Here is a 25,863-nt window from a genome sequence, read left to right as displayed (position 1 = left end):
TTTTACAGACATTGCATATGCACTGCCTGTCCTTCCTAGTTATTTACTGTGCATACAACTTCACCTTTCTCACTGTGAAATGACAGAATAGATCTATTAACACAGATATATACAACTGCTGCAGTGCTGATAAGCCCTTTTTAACGGTCACTGTGTCCCATCCTAGGAGGGGGCTGCATTTTAGCAGTGGATAAAATATCATCATCACATAAGCATAACTCCTTAGGCTTTCTCTAAATATTAGCTATTTTTAAAGTAATGACAACAGCCCGCACTCCTCCAAACATGTCAGCAATGTATATAAACTAAGAAACCCATGTTCCTTCAACAGTTACACAGCTTCACTCTTTTGGAGGATCTTTTACACAGAGTGCTCTTTAATCCTCCTGCAGAGCATCTCTTACCCCTTGCCTCATTCCCATTACTATTTTTAGAAGCTAGACATTTAAACGTATTCTATAAAATGGAAGATTGCATTTGATGTAGGACAGATACAACAAGACCAGTTGAAAAAATACAGCTGCTTGGATTCTTTCCTATGCTACTGTGAAATCACTGTAGAGGCACAGTCAGAATCAAGTAAGTGATTTAGCTTTAAATGTTCCAGTCAATTTTAAAATAACATTTTTAGAGCTCTGGGATGCTGCTGGCTGCAAAGCATACCAGCAGATAAAGGCAGCAGGGCTTTTTTGTCTCATGTCACAAGAGCCTCAAGATATATTTAGTATAAATTCTTGATGTTTTGTTAGTATTATAATGCATTTTAACATTTTTCTAAATATTTGAGATTTTTAGAATTCTAAAACTTTTTTAAGACTCATTTGTACGCCTGAGATGGAAAGAAAAAAGAACTACATGACAGACAGATTTGCAGCAATGCTTACATAAGTGTTTGCATTAGAGAAGAGCATTACAAGAAGAGGAAATACTATAATCAGCACCCACAAGCTTTGAATGATTTAATGTAGAAAGTGAAAATACAAAGACAAACATCTTTTTCAACAAATATTTCTCGTCCTCTTTAGGACAAACTCCAATTTGTATCTGAACAATATTTCCAGTGTAGTTCAAGTATTTATATTTAAAAAATCGCAAAAATATATTTTATGTTCCCTGGTGCTTTTAGAAAAAAAGTTTCTCTGTCACAGAGTTTGAGGCTTAAGGCCAGCTATAAAGTGTGGCAGCTGCTCAACAACTATTTGAGGTGAACTAAAGACAGAGGTACTTTTATACATGGAAATTCACCCCTCCCTTTTCAAACCAGAAAAACAGGTAAGATGCCAGGAGCTACAGGCTATGAGCATGTTTGTGAAGGAGGAATTCACCTGTCAAATCATGAGCTCCCTGAGGACTGCACGACCTTCCACACCCTGTCTTCCAGAATACACTCTGAAACAGCTTCTGCCTGTGTTGCAGCCTGGAAAGACCAGAAAGTGTGACCTATTCCCACGGTCCTTCCCTGCCTTTTCCCGCTAATGTTATTTGAGCCTGTTCTGTGTCCTGCATAATAATTCTCTATGAACATACAGAGAGGCCTATCATGTAGCTACGCTACCCACAGCCTCTCTTACCATAGATTGAAAAGGTTCAGAAACCCCTATGACAGTTTTCCAAAAGACACTGACTTCAGTCTATTCAGAGCTGATATAAGACCTGATCTGGATGAATCAGCTGATGCAAAAGCTGGGAAGGCTGACTTCCTGCTACCAATAATTAGTTAACCACAAAGTTTAAATTAATGTTTCTCTTTTATTTCTTATCTGTACTGCCTAGGCTTGGAACAGAATTGTTTCACTGCAAATGTAGTAATCTGGCTGCTGAAAACACTCCTTAAAATAATCTTACCTAGGTAGAACTTGAGAATGGGCCACAAAATTTACAGTGGAAAGCAGCAGGTATTCTTCTTTCTGACATTACATTATAAAGTTGAAGTACAGCACCACCCTCATCACCCTTAACAGTAAACCACTTCAGTGTCAACATAACTTCAACATAGTTTCACTGTTTTTACAACACTGCTAAGTGCATGGAAAGGCTTTCCAGCCTTGCAATGGTATTGATTCATATATTTAGAATATAAATCCTGTATGTTGTAGCAGAGGGTGTGGAAGCCGGGTCACTGACACAAAACACTACCAAAAATGTAGAGTTAGTCTTTATAAGCTTCTACAAGTCCCCATAGCATGTAAATTTGGCGCTCTTCCAAACCAGGAGAAAAACTAGAGATAACATTGTTTTGTTTTCCTTTTTTAACAATTCTTATTATCTTGGAATTGAGCACTATTTTGCTCTTCCTGTAAGCTGGAGCAGTTGTTTGTTTTCTAAATTGTAATTGTCAGACATGGTTAGCATGGTTTTCATGAATGCAGAACTGTAAGACGCAGTAGAGAAGACTTGGAATACTTCTTCAGAGCAGACTGGCTCTCCAGACTACGCTTCTGCTTTTATGGCATAGTCGAAGCAACACGAGGTAAGATGATAAACAGTGGCATCTAAGAGATCTCTGGGATCATCAAGAAGTGCAACCATCAAAGAAACCCCTTATGAAACGTATTATTCCAGTGGTATCTTGTTCCATTATAGCCCAAAAAAAAGAAACCAGCATTCTTTGGAAATGTGCTGAATGTGAGGAAAATGGAACATTCCTCCCCATCTGCTGGAAATACTCTAAAGTAAATAAGGATGCTAAGTACTGGGCAGAAATACTGGAAGTAATTTTTTAAAATAACAATAAAGCAGACACCAATGGAGGCCCCTAGTCATCCTCCTAGGCTTAGCCCTGGAAAGAAATTATGGTTTGGAAACTAAATCTACAGATGGCTGCCAAATGGTTAATAGTGGTTAGTGGAGAACACAAAGGATTTTGCTTGATGATCATGCTTAGCAAAATAACAGTGTCCCAAAAAACTGAAAATTTTACAGATTTTGAAAGGTCTGGAGTCAGTCAGTTTATACAGTCTGGCTCACAAATTCAAACCCTTCATTTAAATACATGTCAGACCCCACTTAAATGTTGATTGTTACCTAGGAAATACAGGCTGCTAGGAAAAGCCTTAACAAATTTGTATCTGAGGGGAACGGTGCAGAGTTTGACTCTACTACTTGTATACCACAATCAACATTAGACTAAGATGATAAATCTGTCAAATCTCACTTTTATGTTATTGGTTGCTGGGCTAAGAAGCATTTCCCGTACCAAGATTAGACAACACAACATTTGCTGTACCTACTATAGTCACCTCAGGTCTTTAGACACTTTACAAAAGTAGGTAAGCACTATCATCAGCAAGAATTCAAAGAACTGACCTAGGAAATACAATACATTAATAATAATTAGAGAAATATGTTTGGTTTTCACCTGAGAATGAATGAGTTGTAAGCCCACTTTACAAATGTAATCAAAACCTGACAGAAACCCCAGAGGTTTTAGTGCAAGAAACAGAGAATACTGAAATGTTGAAATTTGCTGGGGTTTTAAAGCAATTTATTGCTTAAAGCAACTTATTTTAAACAATTTGTAACATTCTTTGTGTAAGGTAAATAATAAAAGATTTTTTTTTCTTGCAGAAGCTAAAATTTGTACACTACCCAAAGTAGGGTTGACAGAGCTACAATGTGCTCTCTATCTCTTCAATAATCTTGTTACTTGCCTTTTCCTCCTTTTTACCTCAACAATTTGTGGCCCTTTTCAGACAACTTACTTTGCTGTTATTATGCCTAATTCTTTTTTTAGCACTAGGGTTTGACTCAAATAGGAAGTGGATTTGCTGTTTCCTTTCAAGCTGTGTGTATGTCAGTCAGTCAAGCAGTAAGCATCCTGTCCTTGTTTTCTTATTCTTCCATTTCACTTCACCATTACATTGGAACTTCATTTCATAGAGGACAAGTTGACACAACTGCAGTCATCAATGTTTCAAAAATCAAGATATGTTTCAAAAATCAGCAGTAACTGAAAAGACACACACTTTAAAAAATGTGTTGTTAAAGGCTCAAAATATGGACAACCTCTGTTACCGTGACTTTTCTTTACATTTTTGGTTAGATCTCACTTACTCACCTGGGTGGCCCGTTTTTGGAAAACTGAAGATGAAAAGGGGCCTTGTAAAAGACAATGGAAAAAATTTAACTTCAGTGAGGTCAGAATTTCCTTCTGCTTCTTCTTTTATACATTAAGCTTTTCCAAGGAAACTTTGTTTTTCAGTCTCCATTTCTACACGCGCAACTTTCACACAACATTGTTCGGGCATTACATTTTTTTATGCACACAACAGATGAAATTCCCTTGCAGAAAATGACTTCTGTCTGCCAGAAACATTTTAGACGCATAGGCAAAAAATTAGTTCTACAAAACCAGCACATATAGATCAACCTCATTTAACACAGATACACTGCATTAACAGTATAAAGTATCATATAGGATAAAAAGGTTGCTGCTGAAGTAAGGATTTCTTTTACCAGATATAGGCTTTATATATCCTATAACACTTTTTCTCCTCAGTCAACTTCAACAACATGGGGGAAAAAAAAAAAAAGAATACTACTGGATCTTGGAATAATTTCAGTTTTGTAGAGCAGTATTTTCTAAAGTTTCTGAATAGTTCAAGATACTTTCACAATGATCCCATATGTCTGTAGGTAATTCAAAACATCTTGCCTGTTATAATTGCAAATAAGCATTTTCTTCTTACTAATTTCCAAGCAGCAACCTGTCTTAAGAGCACAGTGACAAGTTTATTTTCACTCCTTCATGAGTCTGAGTTTCATTCTCCCTAAAGTTACTTTAGAAAGGGATACCAACTTCACTTTAAGTATGGGCTATAACCTCTAAAATCTTTTAACTGGTGTATAAACTCAAGTTGTAAGTTAAAGATGAAATAAGATCATTCTTATGACAATTCATATTCTTGTTTATTTTCCTGTAAATCATTACAAATTCATGATACTCATGTTTTATAAACAAAAGGGGTTAGTAGAGGTCAGCAGAACTCTGCAGAATTTGACAATGGGAGTCCAGTCCAACAGCAAATTCCTATAGATTTAAATGAAACCAGAATTAGGATTAATACACATTCATACTCACACTTAACCTTCTAATAGTGGCTGAAGATTTAATTCCTCAGAGAACATCCTTACCCTACAAGGTCGATAATAAAACACTCACTAGACTTCCTGGTCGAGAATTTTATCACTAAGTTTCACTTCACAGTTCAGGAACCAAATCAGCTAGCCCATAACATGACGAAATCTAGCTATGATTCTTCAATATATTCATACTATCAAGACAACTTCATGTTACTACCAATGAGAACACTGAAACACACTGGTCCTGTTTAACAGCTTTGTCGGTGACATGGACAGTGGGACTGAGTGCGCCCTCAGCAAGTTTGCCGCCGACACCAAGCTGTGCAGGGCGGTCGACACACTGGAGGGAAGGGATGCCATCCAGAGGGACCTTGACAGGCTTGAGAGGTGGGCCTGTGCGAACCGCATGAACTTCAACAAGGCCAAGTGCAAGGTTCTGCACACGGGTCAGGGCAATCCCAAGCACAAAGACAGGCTGGGCAGAGAATGGATTGAGAGCAGCCCTGAGGAGGACTTGGTGATGGCTGATGAGAAGCTCAACATGAGCTGGCAGTGTGTGCTTGCAGCCCAGAAGGCCAATCGTATCCTGGGCTGCATCAAAAGAAGTGTGACTAGCAGGTCAAGGGAGGTGATTCTGCCCCTTTACTCCCCTGTCGTGAGACCCCACCTAGAGTAGTGTGTCCAGTTCTGGGGCCCACAACATAAGAAGGACATAGAGGTGTTGGAGTGAGTCCAGAGGAGGGCCACGAAGATGATAAGAGGGCTGGAGCACCCCTCCTATGAAGACAGGCTGAGAGAGTTGGGGTTGTTCAGCCTAGAGAAGAGAAGGCTCCGGGGAGACATTCTAGTAGGCTTCCAGTACCTGAAGGGGTCTACAGGAAAGCTGAAGAGGGACTTTTTACAAGGGCAAGTAGTGATAGGACGAGGGGGAACGGTTTTAAACTGAAAGAGGGTTGAGTTAGATTAGATATTAGGAAGAAATTCTTTACTGTGAGGGTGGTGAGACACTGGAACAGTTTGCCCAGAGAAGCTGTGGATGCCCCCTCCCTGGCAGTGTTTAAGGCTAGGCTGGATGGGGCTTTGAGCAACCTGGTCTAGTGCAAAGGTGTCCCTGTCTGTGGCAGGGGGGTTGGAAGTAGATGATCTTTAAGGTCCCTTCCAACCCAAACCAATCTATGATTCTATGATTCTATGTGGACTCTGACTAGTTTTGAGAAAAAAAAAAACAGTTGTAAGGTTATTACCAACAGAACTTTTTCATCTAAGGGTCAGCATCCATGATATGAAAAGGCATTCAAAAATCCTAAATCATGACCTGAAAAGCTTCTATTTAGATTTTTTTTTTGCAGTGACTGTTGGAGGATTATGTTATGTTACATTCCGTTTCTCAAAAAAAGCGTAATTGATTAATGAGCAGGCAAAAAGTTTTTTATTGAGCCAGCTGGAAAAGTACCTTCTTACAGCATAGCACATACTCACAAATGATATAAAAAAGTATGTCAGTTACCACTTTAGAGCTATCAAGCTTACCGTGTGTGAGCCAATAAGCCTAATTTTGATCTGGATCCAGCTTCCAATAATTAACTTCTTCCTGCCTGCAAAATCCCCCTGCAGAATCAGCTGGATATAATTTAAGGCTTCACATTATTAAACAATTGTTACATTGACCCCAGACACGGGGTAAATTCAATCATCTGTAAAAGGGACTTCTTACACACAGAAATGAGACTGAACTTTCTGTCTTCAACTCAGACTTTTTATTTTTTAAAGCTCTGGACAAAGAATTACTGCATGAACACTTAGAATAGTTTCCTCTCATCCCTCAGATACAAGGGTCAGCAACTTGTCAAGGATTATATGTCAGATTGTATTTTTCTTTTCTAAGTCAGTGGTTGAATTTGCTGGAAGGAACTCAGCAAGAGCCAGGAACTGCTGCTTCCCAAGGGGCAAGATCCCATCACCATACAGTCAATAACTCATCTGTATGTGAGGTACTAGTTTCTGGTTGCCATCAAGTCCTAACTCAGGCAGTGAGGGCAGTAGCTTGTTAATCACATCTTCCTTTTCCTGCCTGTCTGTATCTGCTCCTAGTACTTTTGTCTGTGGCAAAGCTTTCCATAGATCACAGGCTGTGATACCAGCCCACCTTACCAATGAGACATGCCCTGGACAATGCTAAATAAAGCCAGATGCAAAAGTCAGAAGAAGGAAATGTAGAGGAGCAAGAAAGAAAAAAATAAGTTTTAAAAAGCTCTAAAGGAAGACAAGGAAAGGAGGAAAAGGAGGGCCTGACACTTAAAACTCTGCAGGAGAGCAGAGAGACAGCAACTACCAGGTCATTCCTGAGAACATCCAATGTTCTAAGAAACCCTGAGCTACAAACCCACAAAGCAACTTTAGACCATAACTTACACAGCATTTGAGGAGCTTTCCCAGGGGTGGGAGTGGTACACAAAGGCACTATACGCTAGCTTTTTCTAAAATGAGATATGGAATACATCTTTACACTAAACATGTAATTGCTCCAAAGTAGATGGGTGCTTATTGTGAATGTATTGCTGTATTTCTAGGCATTAATGGTCATCTGAGTCTCTATAAAGTATACATATTCTCAGTGATGCACAACTGAACTTGTAATAAGGTATGCACAAATGTAACATTTAAAAAAAATCTAAAAAGACATATTGAATGTGTTCTAGTAACCCTACAAATAGTATGCATTGGCCAGTACATGGACTAATAGCCTGATCTTCAGTAATAAGCTAACAATTACCATAGAATTGTAAAACAATTTAGGAAATAATTTAGAAAGAAACCTCTGAAGGCACTGTGGTCCAACCCTCCTCTCAAAACTCATATTATGCACCATCAGCTCATGGGATAAGATTACCCAACTTCACACTAATGTTTTTCAAACATTTAATTTAAAAGAATCTGCATACACTATTGCTGTTATATGTTGACATGCATGTAATACACAGTATGAAGCTGACAACAGGAACCTACCAGGAGAATGTCAACGTAATCTGAGAAATTTTCATAAAATTCAATGTGTTAAAAGTAATTTGTTAGTGGCTCTTTTTGATTCAAGCTCATCAGGCAATTAATGAGTGACATCAGAATTTATAAGCATTTCTGAAATACATTTACTCACATCGCTAAGGACTGCATATAAAATATTAGGATAGTGAAAATGTTAACGCCTCTTGTTCAACAAACTATCACTGGCGAGTGAATTATTCTTTTAGTTTATATATATTTTCACATACAGTCATATAACAAAATTCAAGTAATACTTTATGAACCATAACTTTGGAGCAAATACTAGCAAGCAGTTTCATAAAGGATCTATTCAGAAAAGGCACTAAAATACAAACAGGAGCTGCTTATGTGTTTCGGGATGTATTGATATCGATATGACTTGAACCTGATCTTGAGTACGTACATAAGTCCAAGAAGATTCTCCCATTGCCTAATTAACTATAGACAAAATATATTTAAGTCAACCTTTACAGGCTGAATGACAAGTGGCCCCAATTACAGAAGAAAGGAAGGGCAAAAGAAAAGAGGCAGCAAAGTGACAAAGGAGTAGACAATGATAATGTAAAGAATGAGGCAGCATTAGTCTATGACTACATAACAATTTGGTTTGCATGTTGTATCTCTTACCACTAATGTTTGTCTGCCACTTTCTTTAATCTTTTAGGATCCCTGATTCTGGGAGGTCTGCATTTTTTTCCACACATTTATACACCACCAAGACAATGAGCTCCTACTCCAGTCTGGAAAATTTGAGTGCTGCAATAAAACCAAAAAGAAATCACAAAAACTACAAAATTCTGTTCTTGGAAGTTAAAGCTGGATTACAAATATTCATACCAGAATTTCAAGTAACAATGACAATTTCTAAATAACTGTAAAGCAGAGGAAGGAGAAGAAAATATAGACCAGCAAGACCAGAAATGTAAAATGCAAAGCAGATCCTCAAAGGTAGTGAAGCATATGGGGCAAAGATCTTTATCTGTGCCTTTGTAACATAAAGTTGAAGTATGAATTGGCTAATGAACTAATGAACAAATCATTAGTTTCTTTTATTTTTCAGTGAATGCATAAGTTTCCTAGGTGCCTAATTATATTGTTCACTCCAGAGAGAAATTATTTAAGACCTGTAGCTGATGGAAGCTATACCACAGTCTAGTATGTCTTAGCAATGGGAAATTATCACCAAAAGCCTATATTCTCCTTTGTTCTATTTCATTCTTCTATATACAACTTTTTTGTGCTATAATTTAATATACAAATTCCTATACTCCTTCTTGTATCTCTTAGTTACACATTCACACACAAATTATACCTGGCATGCTGAATTTTGTTGCTGTTTTTTCAATTGTTCCTATTCTCAAGTCTTCATTTCTTCATCATATAAAGTTGTTACTCTTTCTCATGAATGCACTCACTTTTGGTGACATTATCAGTAAAATACTCAGAACTGAATACATTTTTCTATGCATAGCCTTAAGTGCTCTGAATAGCATCAGTCAACTTAACTATAAAGCAGCATTGAATGAGGGGTTCTCTAATCCAGAACTTGGCTTCAGTTTTACTGATGAGAATGTACTTCCCTGTAAATTCCACAGCCTTTACTTGTAGCAACAGGCTCCAGCCTCTGTGTTTTGAAACAGCTCAAGCAGAAAACTTCAAGCACAAAGCTGTCAAGATCCCTTTTCTAAAATGTGTCACTTTAAGGCAATTAGCTATGTATCACTGGTGATAGCTCTCTTCCTGGAAATCAAGTGATCTCTCACTGTATTGATTTCTGTCTAACAGTAGGTATAGCATGGAAAAATACAAGAAAGATTTGTCAGTAGTTTGCCTGTAGCAGATTTCCTCTCTGTAAGCTCCACATACAGAGTTTCTTCAATAAGTGTCTACCATAGAATCACAGAATCACAGAATCAATGAGGTTGGAAGAGACCTCTGGGATCATCGAGTACAACCATTGCCCTGACACCACCATGTCAACTAGACCATGTCACTAAGTGCCATGGTGCCAGTACCATCCTCCACTGAGAAGTCACAAGCTGTAGTATCAGAAAGCAGATGTTTCCAACCATAACAACAGCTTAATTCATACACAGCATGCTGCAACAGAATAGGTCTTCAGAAGTTGGGTGTCATCCTGATGTGTGAATTCACAGGAAGCAAATTTATGGTTGGTAAAGGAAGTCAAGCCAAACTATTTTCTACTGCATACAGGTTCTTATACCACAACCACCCTGCTGTACCAAACCACCTTTCCAGTATTAGCATGACTAGCAGTTATGAAACATAGCAACTTGAAGCACAAAGTTGTTGTTTGTTATTACGGCTTCTCATTCTGCACAGGAACGTGCTAGTGGGTACCTCGCTGTTTAAGTTATGACAGTTTTTTTAATGTTGTGTTGTTCTGTGATCCTGCTTTCCCTATATAAATTAAGAAGCACACCTTGCACTTAGAGGAAGGATGAAGACATCAGCAATAGCTCTTTCTGCTTAGAGTCATTCTACTACCTAAGACCAGCCCTCACACAGACAAGTTTTAGCCTTAGTACGGAGAACTCCACTGCATTGGAGCAACCACGTGTGGAGCCTGGAGTCAGGCACTCCCTGCACTGTCCCTATGTTCTGAAGTTCAGGACCAAGAACATGAGCTTCATTTGGAATCCTGTGCCTTGTCAGCCAACAATCATACAACCTGAGGAGGCATGTCATGTGATTTTGTTCTGCACTAACTGGAACATTGTTACAGCCTGTCCAAACCACGAAGAAAGCCTGAATAACCCTGGCCAGTCACAATTTGTCTGACTAGGACTGTTGCCTTGCTCACTGGGAAGGTCAGAAAGTGACACTTAAAACTGTTGTTTAAGAGGTCAACATCACAAAGGAATCCACAATTACATCTATACAACACAGATTGGCTGTGAAAATACATCGTGTAACAAAGAAGACTGAACCATGGCCTTGAGTTTTCAGAATGCCTTTCTCTATTGCTAGCATCACTTCTGTCAGCCCATACTCAGTCTCAGCTCAGCTGTTCTTCACGTATGACCTTATTTTGTCCAAATACTAGATTACCTTGGCAATGAAGGACTGACTTACATTTTCTGGCATATCTGTTATTGGCCATACTGCTCATGAAAGTTTTTGTGGCCAAGTAGGAAAGACAATCCCATTCATTCTGAGGACATCTTCCTCTCCTTTTTAATTGTCTTCTGCCACTCCTAGTTGTGTCTTCTTGTCCACTGTCCAAGAGCTCTGCCTTAAGCATTTGTCCAAAGACACATCTACACTTTGGGCTGTGTATGCAGAATTACTCCAAAGGATTTTTAGCTCTAGCAGCTGCCAAAGGCATATTAAATTCATGGGCAGCTCACACTAGTGGCATAAGTGACTGCAGCATGTCGTAACACCTTCAGCTCCTCTTAGCTACCAGTCTGAATCAACACTTCCTTGCAGTGAACTGCAGTTTCACTGTATTATTTATTGTAACTTAAGCATTTTCTATGATTAATTTAATCCTTTTCGGTATTTTCATTTTATCTTCACTGACATTTCGTATTTGCTTTCTTTGATTTAGAAGCTGTTTCATTTTTCTGGTCTCACTTTTGGCCTTGTTGCTCCAGTGAAGGTCAGACTCCTTTTTTCTGATTGTCCTGCCCACTACCTTTTGGGAAAAAACACCACCTAGCAACATGTTCCATCAGTCAAAGCTTCCAGCCTAGGTCTAAAATGACATTAGCTGCACAATTTCCACACCAGAAAAACAAGCAGATTGCTAGGTTCCGCACCACTCTGTCAGATGTGCCATTATTTTTCAGTCGGCTATAACCAAACTTCTTTCTATTCTACACACCCTGCTGCAGCTTCATGGTGTTGCCATTCCTCTTCCTGAGAATCACAACAAAAGAATTGGGTCAAGTCCTCTTCAACAACCCAAGCTTTCCTGTCAAGCTTATCACATGTGGAGGAGTCAACTACCCCCATTTCTAACTTCTTCCAATGATCACAAGATTTTCCTGAACTGCAGAAGTCCAGTTACAGCTCTACAGACCCTGACTGAATTTTGCAAGACATTGTCCTGAGTCTCAGATTTTAGCATCCTACTGGGCCTAGCAATGCTAAAGAATGAGGATAGCCCTATCGTCATATGCATCATTCATCGCTTGGTGCAACAAGTGCTATCAAGTATCAAGTGGACTTGCTTTCGCCTAGGCTGTACATATCTGGTTGGTTGCAATAGTGGCTGCTTGGCTCAGTGATCTTTCACCCTTTGTCACAAAGACTGCAAACACCAACTTACTCCAGGGAAGAAGCAATATCCTCCAATCTCCCTCGAAAGGAAGTAAAAAATTACCAAGCCTGTTTTTTGCTGCCACTGAGCAGCTCATGATTGATAAGTTATAAAGCTGGGAAATGCTGTAACCTTCACTAAATCATTTCCAACAGTTATTTCATGCATTTTTTCCTTGCTGCTGCCTCCCAGCCTGCCTCCTCCATTCTTCTTCACGGGACATTACCATGACTTCATGACCTACAAGACTATGGCTTCAACACAATAGTCTGCTACTGTTCTGGCCACCTAGGCCAAAGGACTAGTCCTCTCCACTCTCAGGGGAAAAAAAAGTGACTCTTTTTACTGTTAAAGAACGTCAGAAGATGGAAATTCACCTTGAGTGTAAGGACACTGAACATCCATATTCCTAAGTTCAAGTTCAAGACAGTGATACAAGCTATCATCATCACTTCAGCAAGAGGTTTGTATATGTCACTGATCCTCTCAGACAGACAGTTCCATATAGTCATTCAGCCATCTCACAGAAAATGTCTTTGACTTGTTATGGATCAGAACATTGCCATTAAAGGGTCTTCTTGTTCAGCTTCTCCATGACTTTGAAAATCTTTCCCAAAATCCCTCTTCTGACAGCGACCCATCTCCAACAAAATCACATGTATCCAAGACTAAGGAATCTTTTCACAACGCTGATATATCTATGGGATGCTTCATGTCCTTACACCAAGATAGCAATACATTCCAGAAAGATCTTTTCCTCTCTGTGGCACATCTGTTGTAGGACTCAGTGATTTTGCATTGACTGCAGACTTTGTCACAACTTGTTACAAAACTGCTGAAATGATCCATAAAGAGTGGTACAAGTTTGCTCCTAGGCAATCTCTAACAGCATCTGTAAAAATATCTCTGCTCACAGAGTTAAGCAGCTACCAGAAACCTTTGCCAATCACTGTATGTTTTTCAGGTGTTACTGCTCATCTCCATATTCCCAGGCTATCCCCTTCTTCCTGGAGTTGAAAAAGCAGAGCATGTGAAGGCATGCTCCACCTACTTATATCCTAGCTGTGGATCAAGGGAGCATGGAAATGTCCTGTATAGCCCTGATCTGAGCACTGTGTAGGAACACAAATTGCAGTGTAAATGAGGATATAGCTAATTCATCTCAAGGACCTTCCAATTCCTGACAAATAACTTCCTTTTATTCTTGCCTCATATATTTAGTGAATTCAATAAACTAACTTATTTCACATAATGCTTAATTCAATGTGCAGATTAAAATGCTGGTTTGCAGGAACATTTTTTAAATATGGCCAGAATTTTTAATTTCTTTGGGTATTTGAAACTTCAAATTACCAGTCTTTATATTACCTATATATCAGTACTATACTGCATATACAGTACAGTATACAGCAGTATAATGTGTATCAGTAGGGAAGAATATAATGCAGTAAATCAAATTAAAGAGTCTTCCAGGAAATCATCCATGTGCAGAAAAGGCACTTCACAACATGCTTGAAGGGCTTAATTGTTTTCTTTACCTGGGATCCCAAGTGTCCTGATTCTATAAAATGGCAGTCATAATGCTATTAACTTGTTTTTACCTGCTTGCACCAGAAAATGTCTAATGATGTTGTAAGAACAGTCAGATTTTTGGTGTGTTATGGAAAGTACAGTCTGTATATTTTAAAAGGCTACAGCCCAGACAATTTATTTTATACTCCAAGCTACAAGACCTCGTGCCAGAATGTAAGCATTTACAGCTCCCATGGACCATGTTGCTTACACCAGCAGAGGTTTTGGTCCTGTGTTTGTGACCACAGTTGAGTTTCACCTTCACCAACAAGATTCAAAATGAAGCATTTATTACTAGCAAAGATGCTGACACAGAATTAGAAATCACTGCAACGTGAACAATCCTCCTGTCAGATTAAACCTTAGGATTCATAAGAATAAAAACAAAACTCAACCCACTGAGTGATGTAGCGTAATTGCCCAAAACATTCAGTCCTGCCTGTGAAAGAAGGAAAAGATTAATACAAACCACATTTGGGGTAGATGGCGATCATTTAAGAAAAATATATCTTACCACATTTAATTCCACTTACCTCCATTTGCAACATGATGTCAAACTATTTCCTCTGTGTAGCATAAGGCAAGCCAAACAGCAGCCCTGAGAAGTCCTGGGCTAACAAGATGAACAAGATCAACTAAGTGATCAACAGGGGCTATCACAACTGTCTTCAGGTCACCCACAAGGACAGTGGCTACCCCACCATCCATATCACCGTTGTAGTTAGGGCTGGTGGAAAATACAGGACTGACTTGTGCCCACTGACTGATATCATAGAGAAATGGGACTCAGTCTGTCCATACAGTTATTTCTTTATACTTTTGAGGTATCTTTCTATGCATATAGTTTGCAAAAGGTCTTCAAGGAGAGATAAGGTATATAGACAAGCATGCTACTATCACTTTCCAAACCTATAAAAAAACCTTTGGGAAAGCAAATCATCTTAGAAGAAGAGCTTACACAACACTGAATACAGCAAATAAATTGTTACTGTATTAATGATGTTTTGTGCCAATACAGAAAAATTAAGTACAATTGCAAACAAATCGTTTGTTCTTTTGTGCAACTTCAGCTATGGGGAAATAGTTTTACATTGAGTCTATAAATAGCCTGTGAAATACAAGAGCTCTTGCTTATTCAAAGAGTTGTAATACATGTCATATGTAAGAGGGGCCTGAGAGGGGATTGGTTTTGAAGTGGGGGGTGTTGTTCTACAAGTTCTGGCAATAAACCAGGAATCGCTTCAGGCTATCCGATTTCAGAATGAGAATGTCACAAGAGGCTTTCTGTTGGCTGGGGGAAGGGAGGAGAGAGTTAAGCGTCTACTCCTGGAATGTCTATTTAGCAGCAGAACTCTAACGATTTTGAAGGACACAGAAGATACGCTAAAACAAGAGAAAAGAAAACATTATTTTTGCAGTCCCTCTAGTTGGAGCCTGGTTCCACTTAACCAGTTGTTGCCAAACACCGATTTTTTTGAGGCTACTGAAGCAGGGATATCCATACAGACCAAAAATCTACCAATTACACATTGTATTCAAACTGTAATCCTACATCAACATAAGCACAAACACACCAGCCGTAAACTGAAGAGAAAGCAAAAGTGACAAATTGTAATGCTGAAGTACTTGTTTTCATAATGGAAAAAACTATGAAACTTATTCCCAGGTGCCAGTTGTCCTGATATATTAAGAAGGCTGTGAACACAAAAAACCCTGTAAGAGAAGATGGAAAGGACCGGGTCTATTGACCAGATCACCAATGGGAGAAACAGCAGCACTGCAAGCATCTAAGGTTGCTAGAAAGAGTATTAACCGTGAGTAGGGACACAAAATAATAAATTTAATCTGCAGGTTAGATAAATACCTATCAAAAACTTATTAAGTACAGCTGATTTTGTCTTGAGGAAAGCGGAGGAACTAAATGACCTCTCAAGTGCCCATCCAGCTTTACTCTGTTATGTATAAAATACAGAACATTCTCAGAGTTAGTAACAACAATATTTTTGTTGGGGGTATTAAGGTAACTCAGAAAGTAAACCAGACATAATCCAAGACTGGTATTAAACACGTGAGAAATAGGTTATCTTCCACTGTCTTTTTCCAAAGTTCTCAATCTTTTCTCATTAGCAGTTCATGCTGGCCAGTGTTTGAAACAAGATACTGGACTAGATGCCCTATTTGGCTAGCCATTCTGCGTATTGCTCTAAAGATGTAACTAAAAATATAATATAGCTCATATCCCACTCGAGCCCAAACATAATCTGAGAAGTATATGGGCAAAAGCCTACAGCATATGGCAGGAAGCAACTTGGGCATGCACCAGTGATGTCTGGTACTTTCCTGACTAAAAGAGCCTACTTTGACACTCTTAGCGCAGGTTAAGTTTGTGGATGTGGCACTGAAATGTGTTCCTTCTCACTCGTGAACCAGCAAAAATTAATCTGGAATGAAGAGGACATCTTAGAGCACATGACTGTGTCCCATTTATAAAAGTCATTTTTCAGGGTTACTTAATGAAAAAGTGTACAAGAGGCTTCCCTAGATCTTTATCACATGAACGATCTATATTAAGGACCACTTCCTAGCAAGGCAGCCTTCCACAAACACCTTTTCTAGGCACTGCTCTGGATAACAGCGTTTTGCTAACACTGCTGCTGTTGATAAGGGTTCTCCAGCCGGCCGCGCTCCCGGGGGAGCCTTGCGAAACGCTGGGACGGCTGCTCCCTCCTCAAGACTGCCCGGGAAGACTCCCCCGCCGCGCCGGCAGCGCAGGCCCGGCCGCCTAAGGTCCGAGAGAAGCTTCCAGAGGCCTCGCCGGCGGCGGCCCAGGCAGGGGCCGGCTCGCCTCAGGTAGGGGCCAGCGCACTACGCAGGTAAGAGCCGCAGGGTGCGACGGAGGTGACTGTGCTCCCGCCCCCTCCCCGGGGAGCGGGGCTCTCCAGCCCCCCCTCTGTTCTTAACACACCTGGAGGGAAAAACCCTACGGGGAGCGTTTCTGCGGGGCGGGCGGGGAGACGGCGGAGGCTGGGCGAGGGAGGGGGCACGCGACCCCCCTCGCAGACCACCACCACCACCACCACCACCACCACCACCGCCGCCGCCGCCGCCGCCGCCGCCGCCCTTCCCTTCCCGCCCCACGCCGGCCCCGCGCGCCCCTCGCACCCGCGGTCCTGGCACCGGCCGGCGCGTTACGGGAAGCTCCGCCCCCCCGCCCCCTTTCGGTGACGTCACGCCCCCCGCGCGCCAATGGCGGCGCGAGTCGAGGAGGGAAGGGCGCGGGGCGGGGGCGGCGGGGAAGGGAGCGTGACCGGGCGTGGGGCCACGCGTGCGGGACGGCGGCGCGATGGCGCGGCGCGGCGAAGCCGTTATTTAGGGGCTGGCGGCGCGCCCTGGGGCGCCGTGAGGCGGCGGCGGCAGCGCCAGGTAAGGGTCGGGAGGCTCGCGGCCGTAGGCGGTTTTTCCCCTTCTCTTCGCCCCCCCTCCCCCCCCCGAGCTTCCTCGCCGCCTCTGTGCGCCCCTCTCCCTGAGGGGCGGCCGCCTTGGCGCATTCTTCCCGTCCGGGCCGTAGCCGGGCTCGGCAGGCCGGGCCGTGTGCAGCGGGCGGGGCCGCCGGGACGGGCGGGTGGGCGCTCGGCCAGGGCTGACTGGGAGACAGGGGCGGGGAGGCCGGCAGCCCTGCGCCATTCGCTTCCTTGGCCGATCCCTCGCCTTACCTCCGGCGGCGGTTGCGTCCGGCTGCAGTCCTCCCCGAGCGGTGCCCGGCCCGGTGGGCTGTGAGTGGGCACGGGTGCCGCCGCCCGCTCCCCGCAGCGGCGTCTCGCCTTGCCTCGGCGGGCGCTGACGGAGCTGGCGCAGCGTTGGCGCTTAAAATGCAATATGGCCTCGCTCGCTGCCGGGCCGCCTGGGGCCTCTACGGTGCGGGGGCCCGAGGGGCTGCCGAGTCCCTTTCCTTGCCGGTGCGCGTAGTACCGGCTGCTGGGGGTGCCCAACCCGCAACCCTTCCCCTGTCTTGATGCGGTTTTACTGACCTGCTGGTGTGGCGCGGAGGGTAAGACTGAAGGGTATGCGTGTTTTTCTCCGGTGCGGTGGTGGTTACTGCCGACAATCATAATAAACGTGTTGCGACCCTCACTGGACTCTCTAATAAGCCTGGCCATATTATCGGCAGGCGTCTTCTTGTTGGAAAGTGTTGCCTTAGCCACAAGTGGTCTGTTCTTGTTGCCTGTAGACCAGAACGTTGAAATCCGCTGGCCTTGAAAGAAAGGCGCACTTTGTTTTTACACCTGGTCCAACTACCCTAGGGATTCCCTGAGGAATTAGGGAGGAGCGGGTACAGTGAGCAGCCTGGGTCGTCTGCGAACTTCCGATGTGCTCCTGAGCTCCAGTCGTCCTTGCAGTGGGTCTCTGACGCTCTTCCTATAGAAAAACGGTGTTATTGTTTTCATCTTGCAGATGATGAGACTGAGGCACAAAGGAAAGCAGGCTGCCAAGTGCGCTGGCAGTGCAGAGGAGAATAAATCCCAGTCTCAGTTTTCATTCTCGTTTAGGCTGAGTAGGTGATTGCTAGCTGGTGGCTGCTTGTTACTTCTGAGGCACTTCTGGAGGAGAAGCCTGGTAATAGAATTATGTGGGTTTATAGTTTTGTCATTAGTGATCTGTCACTGAGAAGGGGGGAAAAAAAAGGAGGGTCCACAACCTGAAGAAGTTGGATACTTTTGGGAGTTTGGGGCTTTTTTCTTTCACTATCTTTTCTCTTACAGAACATAAAATTTGTACTTTTCTTCCTAAATACTGTTACTTTCAGAGGAATAATAATATGTAAAAGGTATCTGTTGATAGCATGTAACTTCTAAATGTAACAAACTTTTAATCTGTATGTTAGTGTATCACAATAGGAAAGTAGGAGAGGATGATGAAAATTTGAGATTACTTCCTAGAAGTTAAGCATTTAAAATAAAGATTTGAATCTTGTTTACATGTCTAGAAATGTTATCTCTTCAAGTAAAGCCTACATATACATTTTGGTGGGGGGAAGATACATGTATATATCTATACACAAAATGGAGATACGCTGTCTCCCGTGTTGCTTCTCTAGAGGGTTAGCATTAGGACTGTTGTATGAAAATAAATAAACCTCTTGGCCAGTTTTTTTAGAATTATTCTTGCATTAGCAAGAACTCTCTAAATTAGAGAACCAGCATTGGTGATTATCAGTCTTGAAGGTTTGACTTCAGATGAAAACATGGAATGCTAAGACATCACTTTGTATAAATTAATTTGCTTTTTAGACTAAAGCTACTTGCTAGCTGCAAAAAAAAATCTCAAGTGTTGCAGAGAAAGTGATCTGCAGTTTAAGAAGGTACCAGAAAGAGGAACTTAATTATTGCAAGCAAATAATTAGTGCCTCTGAGGTGTTTCAGTCATTTTAATCCATGCCCCTTTATTTGAGTTTTTTATTCTGAGTGCTATACTAAAACCCCCGAGGTAGGGAGAAGCTTCCTTATAGAGACAAAGGTATGAGTAATATGGAGATACGACTTAGATGTTTGGTGAAAGGGATAGAGATACCATTTATATATAGGTATTTTAAATATGAAAATGAATTTCAGAATATTCTGTGCATATAATGGCATGTAAGATTTTAAAGTGATTCTTAGAGGTGTTTGGGGTGTTTTGAGTCTCATAAATATTTCCAAGAAGGAAGTAAACTTGGAGGAAGGAAGGAAGCTTGCAGATTAAATACTCCTAATTAGAAAGCAGTTACAGCTTCAGTAATCAAAATTCCTTGAGGATAGCTACAGCTTTTAGGTGGGCTTTAAGTACTACCTGGCTTGTTACAAAACCTCAAGCCATAGCTGCTATGTGCAGTATCACTTTTAATTGCTGATTCCTTGCTCTGTCTGCCTGAACTGTCTGGAAACCCATTTGCCAGCAACCTTTGGGCTTTTGTGATTGATGTGATGATGAACCTTAACAGACCTAACACCTTTCTGTGATGGTCGTGGTGTTATCTGTCCTTCCTGACTTGCAAGCTGTCTTTGCTGGCAAGAACATGTTATTTTGGCTATAGTTTCTTCAACTGAAATTGTCGTTTGTAGGTCACTTGGGCAGTAATTGTCACCTCTCTGAAACAGAAAGGTGATAACTCATCATATGACATATACCTGTATTCATTTTGGGGTAGTTCTCATGATTTATAAAAGAAGATTAATTTGTAAGACTTAACTCTGTTGCTCAGAATAGGTAATAATACCTGTTTTGCATGAATGCCTGACATTTCTTCAAAAACTTTTTCACAGATTAGTCATAAAACTCAATGCTGTTGCTAATTTGTGCATATAATGCTTGACTTTTGGGTTGTTGTTAGCTTTTCATAGGACACTGCCTGACTGACGCATCATTTTAAGGTTCAGGCATAAAGGTTTAGTGCTTTCCTTTCAAAATGGTAGGAGGATGTGAAGAATTATAGAAGTGTGATATGATTTAGAGATTAAATGGGGTGATCTCATGGCATATGAGTTTCGTATGTCTGTCTTTACTGAAGTAATCACAGCATTTTAACAGGTTTTTTTCTCTTTGAAATAACTTTGTTTTGGGAGTTAAGGACTGTCACCAGCAGCAGTTCTAAATTGACCATATTGTTTTTACTTTGTAGTATTTTGATGGACTTTGATCTTTTGCCACATTGGCAGACTTAACTATGAAAGTAACCAAACTTCTAACATCAGTTTCTTTCCCTCTTATTTTCCTCTTCACTTAGTGGTCCACAGCAACTACATAGTATAGATAAAAATGTTGATTTGGCTTTTTTATAAAAAAAAGCTTCTGAACTGACTAGCTGCTTCAGTGTTAGTTCAGCATCAGATTGAACTTTCATCTTAGATTCCTAATACACTGTATCGGTCTGTAAAACAGAAAACTTTGGGCTGTGCTGTATAATCACTGAAATACTGAGTTTTTTGTGGTCCAGACTTGCAACTTAATCAGACTTAAAGTAGCTAATGGTAAACAGTTGGTGTTTATCAGCATTTCTTTTGAATGATGGCACTATGTTTTAAAGTTTTGGTATAGCTTAAATGCAGGGTTTCTGCAGCTGAGCATCTTTTTATGCCTAGACTGGAAAAATCTAGTTTCCATGGAAATATCTTCCTCACTGCAACCTGAAGTATGGCTCCTTGTTTTGTTAGTTACAAGCCCCACCATATTTGTCCTTTTTCTTTTTTTTTTTTTATGGCTTTCTTCTAGGCAAGATGGATGCAAGTGCTTAGTGTAACCCTGGTTCTTTCCCTTAGAACTAAATTTCAGTTAAGAATCAGTCTTGTAAAAGCTAGGGAGACTAATGTTTTAAAAAATAGCACACATTAGAAGGGTTTGCAATAGCCCCTTTGTGGGTTCAGAGGTATGTAGCTTCCATCTTCTTCAAACTGCATTGATCAACAGGGGGGGGGAAGTAAAATATATCAGAACAGCCTAAAAGCAGATATGCTAAACTGTAGCATGATTTTGACACTATAGTCACAACTGCTTGTTTCCTGTACTGTAGCTGGGTGGGCTTTCCACTTAACTTCCCAGTGCAGGTGATGGAGCTTGAGTCTTAGCCCTCTTGCCTTTCAGGAGCTGAGTGTGGTGGAATAAGTACTATAAACTGTGGAGGGTTTTTTTGCTCCCTCAAAACAGATACTAAACTGTCCAAAGTGCAGGTAGTAGAGACTTGGACTTCAGCTTCCCACATGTAAATGAATATGCTCAGGACAACTAAAAAGTTGTATTCCAAGCACAGAAGACAGTTGAATATATAAATGGCATTTATTTAAAAAGATGAAGTGATCTTATTTTGATTCCTTACAAAAAAAACATTATACTTCAGAGCAAAATATGTGATAATTCTGTATTACTGTTTACTTCTGTTAAGTTGGTTATTGCTTTTTAAGTGTTGGCTTTTATGTTCCTTCAGGTGCTTTACAGTATTTTTTTTAACTTGAGCCATACTTAAGGTGACTTAATATGATTTTGACACCAGAGTTCTTGAATAGTTTTGTGGAAATATTGTTTACCCTGAAATAAATCACTACTAAAAAAAAAACAAAACCAGTAACTTGTAATGATGTAATATTTAGCTTTCTTGACACTGCCATTATTCTAATGTGGCACCAATCATGATACCAAATGGGAGAGAAGTGCTATATTGAACATTCTTCAAAAAACTTTCATTTTTCCCTTGTTATATCTGCTTCACTCTTTCCTCTTCGGCGTGGAAGCTGTTTCTCCTGTTCTGCAGCTTTTGGCAATTAGCAGAGAAGTGGATCTGCTGCCTCTTTGCACCTAGCTTGTAGTTGTTCTCAGGGTTCTCATGAGTTTCAGATTTTTTGCAAGTCAGATTGTTCAACTTAAATAGCTTTAAATGGATCTTGCTTAAAATAACAGATCTTAAGTCCTATCCTTAGAGTGCAACAAGCTTTAGGTAGCAAGCAGTATTTCTGGTAAATGTTAGAGTAAGGCAAGACACTAAAATAGATTGCTATGTGCTGCTTGTGTTCAGTGTCTGAAGACCTAAACAGAAAGAGAATATTCTTCTGAGTTTGGTTATTCACCATGTGAATTTATGAAAATTTGTGAAACCAGTTGGGATTTAAGATGTAGAAAGGCATGGGTGGGTAGAAACCTTGTTTTTCAGATATTGGAAGACTTTACATCCATAATAAGCAAAAATCAATTAATTCAGTTCTCTTACTGTATACTTGTAATAAATATCTAAAGGTGTATTGCACTTAAAGCTGTATAATGGTTTTCATATCTAGCCCAGTGAGAGTACTTGAGTGTAACATAGAAAAAATGAATTGCTTTTTGATTCTCAGCTCCATACAACCACAGTCTGATTATAAGTCAGTCTTGTTATTTAGTTCAAAAAAACAGCCTCTAGTGACAAATACAAATGCTTGTTAACATAATTGTCGAGTCTTCTAATCAGCATTATTTCTAATATAAAATTTCCATATAGGAAATTTCAGTGAGCTTTGAGTAATGAACTCAAAAGTACAGATGCAAATAAAGATACTGCTGAGTGATTCTGATGGCTATTATTTTAGTCCTAACTGTGAAACACATCTACGTTGGTGAGCCCTACAAAGACTCTGCTGTAAATGTTTGGCATTTGTTTAGTAGTTGGTTTCTAATTCTTGTGAATTGAGATTTTTCTTTACATGATACTGTTTACCTTGATTTGTTTAAAAAAAAAAAAAAGCTTAGATGTGTTGATGCCTAAGGAATGAGGTTCTAACTCAGTGTTGATGCCTCGGTGCTTAAATGTCTTGTTGTCATGGTTTAAAGCTGGGCCGGCTATTAAACCTGTGGCAGATGCTCTCTGTTAATCCCCCCCCCCCCCCCCACCAAAGGGAAAGGGAAAAGGGAGAGAGACTTATGGGTTGGAAAGTTAAAACAGTTTTAATAAACTATAATAATGAAAAAGAGTATAATAATAATAATAGAAATAATCAAATATATAAAAATATATATACAAAACCAAGATTGAGCTCCCCTGAAGTCAGCCACGTCACCACCAGCACTGCAGGGCAGGCTCCAGGAAGGCCCAGGCTGGGCCTAGCGACGGTTGAGAGCTGGGTTCAGGGATGCACGGATTGGGATCGGGGGCAGCAGGAAAACAGACGGAGTCCTCCTTGGACACCGGCCATAGCAGAAAGAGAGCGAGACCCTCGTGATCCCCCCGCTTTATACTGAGAATGACGTGTATGGGATGGAATACCTCGTTGGTCAATTTTGGGTCACCTGCCCTGTCCGCTCCCCCCTGCAGCTGCGACCCCCCTTCGGCTCTTCACTCGTAAGCAGTGAGGAATTCAGCAGTGACCTTGGTTTCTCTAAGAACAAGTACAGCAAGAGCCTTTCTGCACAACATCCCTACCGGTGCCTCAGCGATAACTACGAACTTCGAGCGTTATCAGTCCTGGAAGCAGACACTGTCTGCAAAACATACAGTTAGTTTCAGAAAGTGCGGTTACTTAGAGGAGACTTAGCTGAAAGTAAAAATCACTGAAAGGAAAATTGGCCTGGTTTAGACCAAACCAGGACACTTGTCTAATTTTATTGATCTATATGAAATGCCTTTTGTCTTTGTCATTTTTGTAAACTGCACGCAGTCAAAGCAAAGGAGTATTTCCTGTCATAAATTGCAGTTTCTTTTACTTCTGATAATAGTGAATGTATCTTCTAAATTTTTCTTTCTAGGAAATATTGTGAAATTCCTTTAGACTTCTTAGTGAGTTGCCTTTTATAGTGGGAAAGCTCAGAATACCAGTTTCTGAAGAAGTTTTGTCAGGTTGGTGAACATAGAACTTCAGAAGCAGGCCTGCTACAGGCAATCTCATCTCAAATCTTAGTAAACCTAGAAATTCTATGTTTAGTTTCTAGCTATAAGAACAGTATGAAGTCTGCTTCTAGAAATCAGGCTGTGGAGTAAATGTTCTATTTGACTAAGCCAATCTGCCTATTACTGTAAAGATGCATAAATGTAACTAAAAATAATACTGTTCATATGCTTCGTAGAGAATGGTCACTTCTAGTAATTTAGGGCTGCAATAACTGCAAGCTGAGAAATCGAGAGTACTCTGGCTTCAAAACAGCTGAAGTGGAAGCTACTCAGTGAATACTTCAGTTTCTCTAAACTTTTGTAGAATTGTCAGAGTGGAGAACAAGTGAGCTCTGCTGCAATACCAAAATAAAGAACCTAAGATGTTAAAAAAAACTTTCAAACTTTTGAGGGATTACAAACTCCCTTGGAAGGTTTTGAAGAATTAGTTAATGCTTTTTCTATAGTAGTCAATAGTTCTTAGTATGGAGGATTTGTGCTTCATAATTCTTAAATGTATTTTAAGTCACTCTTGTGAATGAGACACATGGTTTGTGGTGAGTTGTTCTGAACCTTGTGCGAAGCATTTATACCAGTGCCTTTGAAAGCTAGGTAAGTATGGTAAAACAGAATCCTGTGAATCTGATTATGGTTAAAACCTGAGCCACAGTGTTATGCTCTCTATTCTAACTGAACCTCCCACAGACATACCAGTGAAGTTTGTTTGCATATACGACATAAAAACCTTGAGCTGATGTTCCTTAAATTTGTAACTAAAGAGGGTTTAAACTGCACCAGTTGTCTTAAGTAGCTGCTGGATTTTGTTATAGCAGTAAGTAAAATGGAAACAATATGCCCATTCTTTCTCTAGCATGAGCAGATATTAACTCTTTCAGGAAAGTAAATGTGCATACCTGAGAAATTGTCATAAATCAAATACAAATCTGAATTTGACAGTGATCTAAATCAAAGAGTATAGTTTAAATTTTAAAAAATATATATATTTATCTGTTACAGGAAATCTGTGCAGCATGTTTTCTGGGTGGAACTGGGTGGCCCATGGCTTATATCTGCTCTTGAATATTTGTTCTCTTGAAGGTAAGACATCTGTGTCTCAAACACAAGAGACTTGAACTTCTTTAATGGGATGCTTGAAGGACATATTTGCTTTTTGTCTAGATAATTCTGAGGTGGGAGCAGAAAGCAAGATGTATTCGGATAGAGAGACCTAGTCTATGATATTAATACTAGGGTAAAATAATGCATGTTAAACCAATACTCACTTCTGCTTCTGTTCGTTGCTCATTGTGTACACAAATAGTGAAGAGTGACTTTGGTCAGTGGAAGGTTGCTTTGGTTCCACTGACATCACTGGAGCTGGTCACTGTAGCAAACAGAAGTTTAATTTCACATATGCCAAATGATACCTAAATGAAATCGTGTCTTGTTCAGACTAAATGGTGTTAAAGCAATAAGCTACCAGTGAACTAGTGTAGTAGCCTCTATGATCAAGTTAGAG

At 40.5% G+C, this 25,863-nt stretch overlaps 1 protein-coding gene and 1 long non-coding RNA gene across 5 annotated transcripts in view; one reads left to right on the top strand and one right to left on the bottom strand.

Moving 5' to 3' along the window:
• Positions 1–4,948: 4,948 nt before the first annotated feature.
• Positions 4,949–14,598, bottom strand: LOC137676890 (uncharacterized). Its single transcript, XR_011050178.1, has 4 exons — positions 14,518–14,598; positions 14,384–14,423; positions 8,752–8,880; positions 4,949–5,029 (listed from the first exon to the last, which is right to left on the bottom strand). It is a non-coding gene; the product is annotated as an uncharacterized lncRNA (long non-coding RNA).
• A 2,690-nt stretch (positions 14,599–17,288) lies between these two features.
• IL6ST (interleukin 6 cytokine family signal transducer) overlaps positions 17,289–25,863 on the top strand; it is a 64,027-nt gene continuing 55,452 nt past the window's right edge. For all 4 annotated transcript variants that reach the window (XM_068424085.1, XM_068424083.1, XM_068424082.1 and 1 more), the window contains exons 1-2: positions 17,289–17,407; positions 25,362–25,442. In XM_068424085.1, coding sequence (XP_068280186.1) covers positions 25,376–25,442 — 67 coding nt within the window. In that variant the 5' untranslated portion in view covers positions 17,289–17,407; positions 25,362–25,375. The remainder of the gene's footprint in view (positions 17,408–25,361; positions 25,443–25,863) is intronic.

This window comes from Nyctibius grandis, chromosome Z (assembly GCF_013368605.1).
Source record: "Nyctibius grandis isolate bNycGra1 chromosome Z, bNycGra1.pri, whole genome shotgun sequence".
NCBI classification, from domain to species: domain Eukaryota; kingdom Metazoa; phylum Chordata; class Aves; order Nyctibiiformes; family Nyctibiidae; genus Nyctibius; species Nyctibius grandis.
Note: the sequence above shows the minus strand (reverse complement) of the source record. Positions and strands in the feature narration are given on the sequence as shown.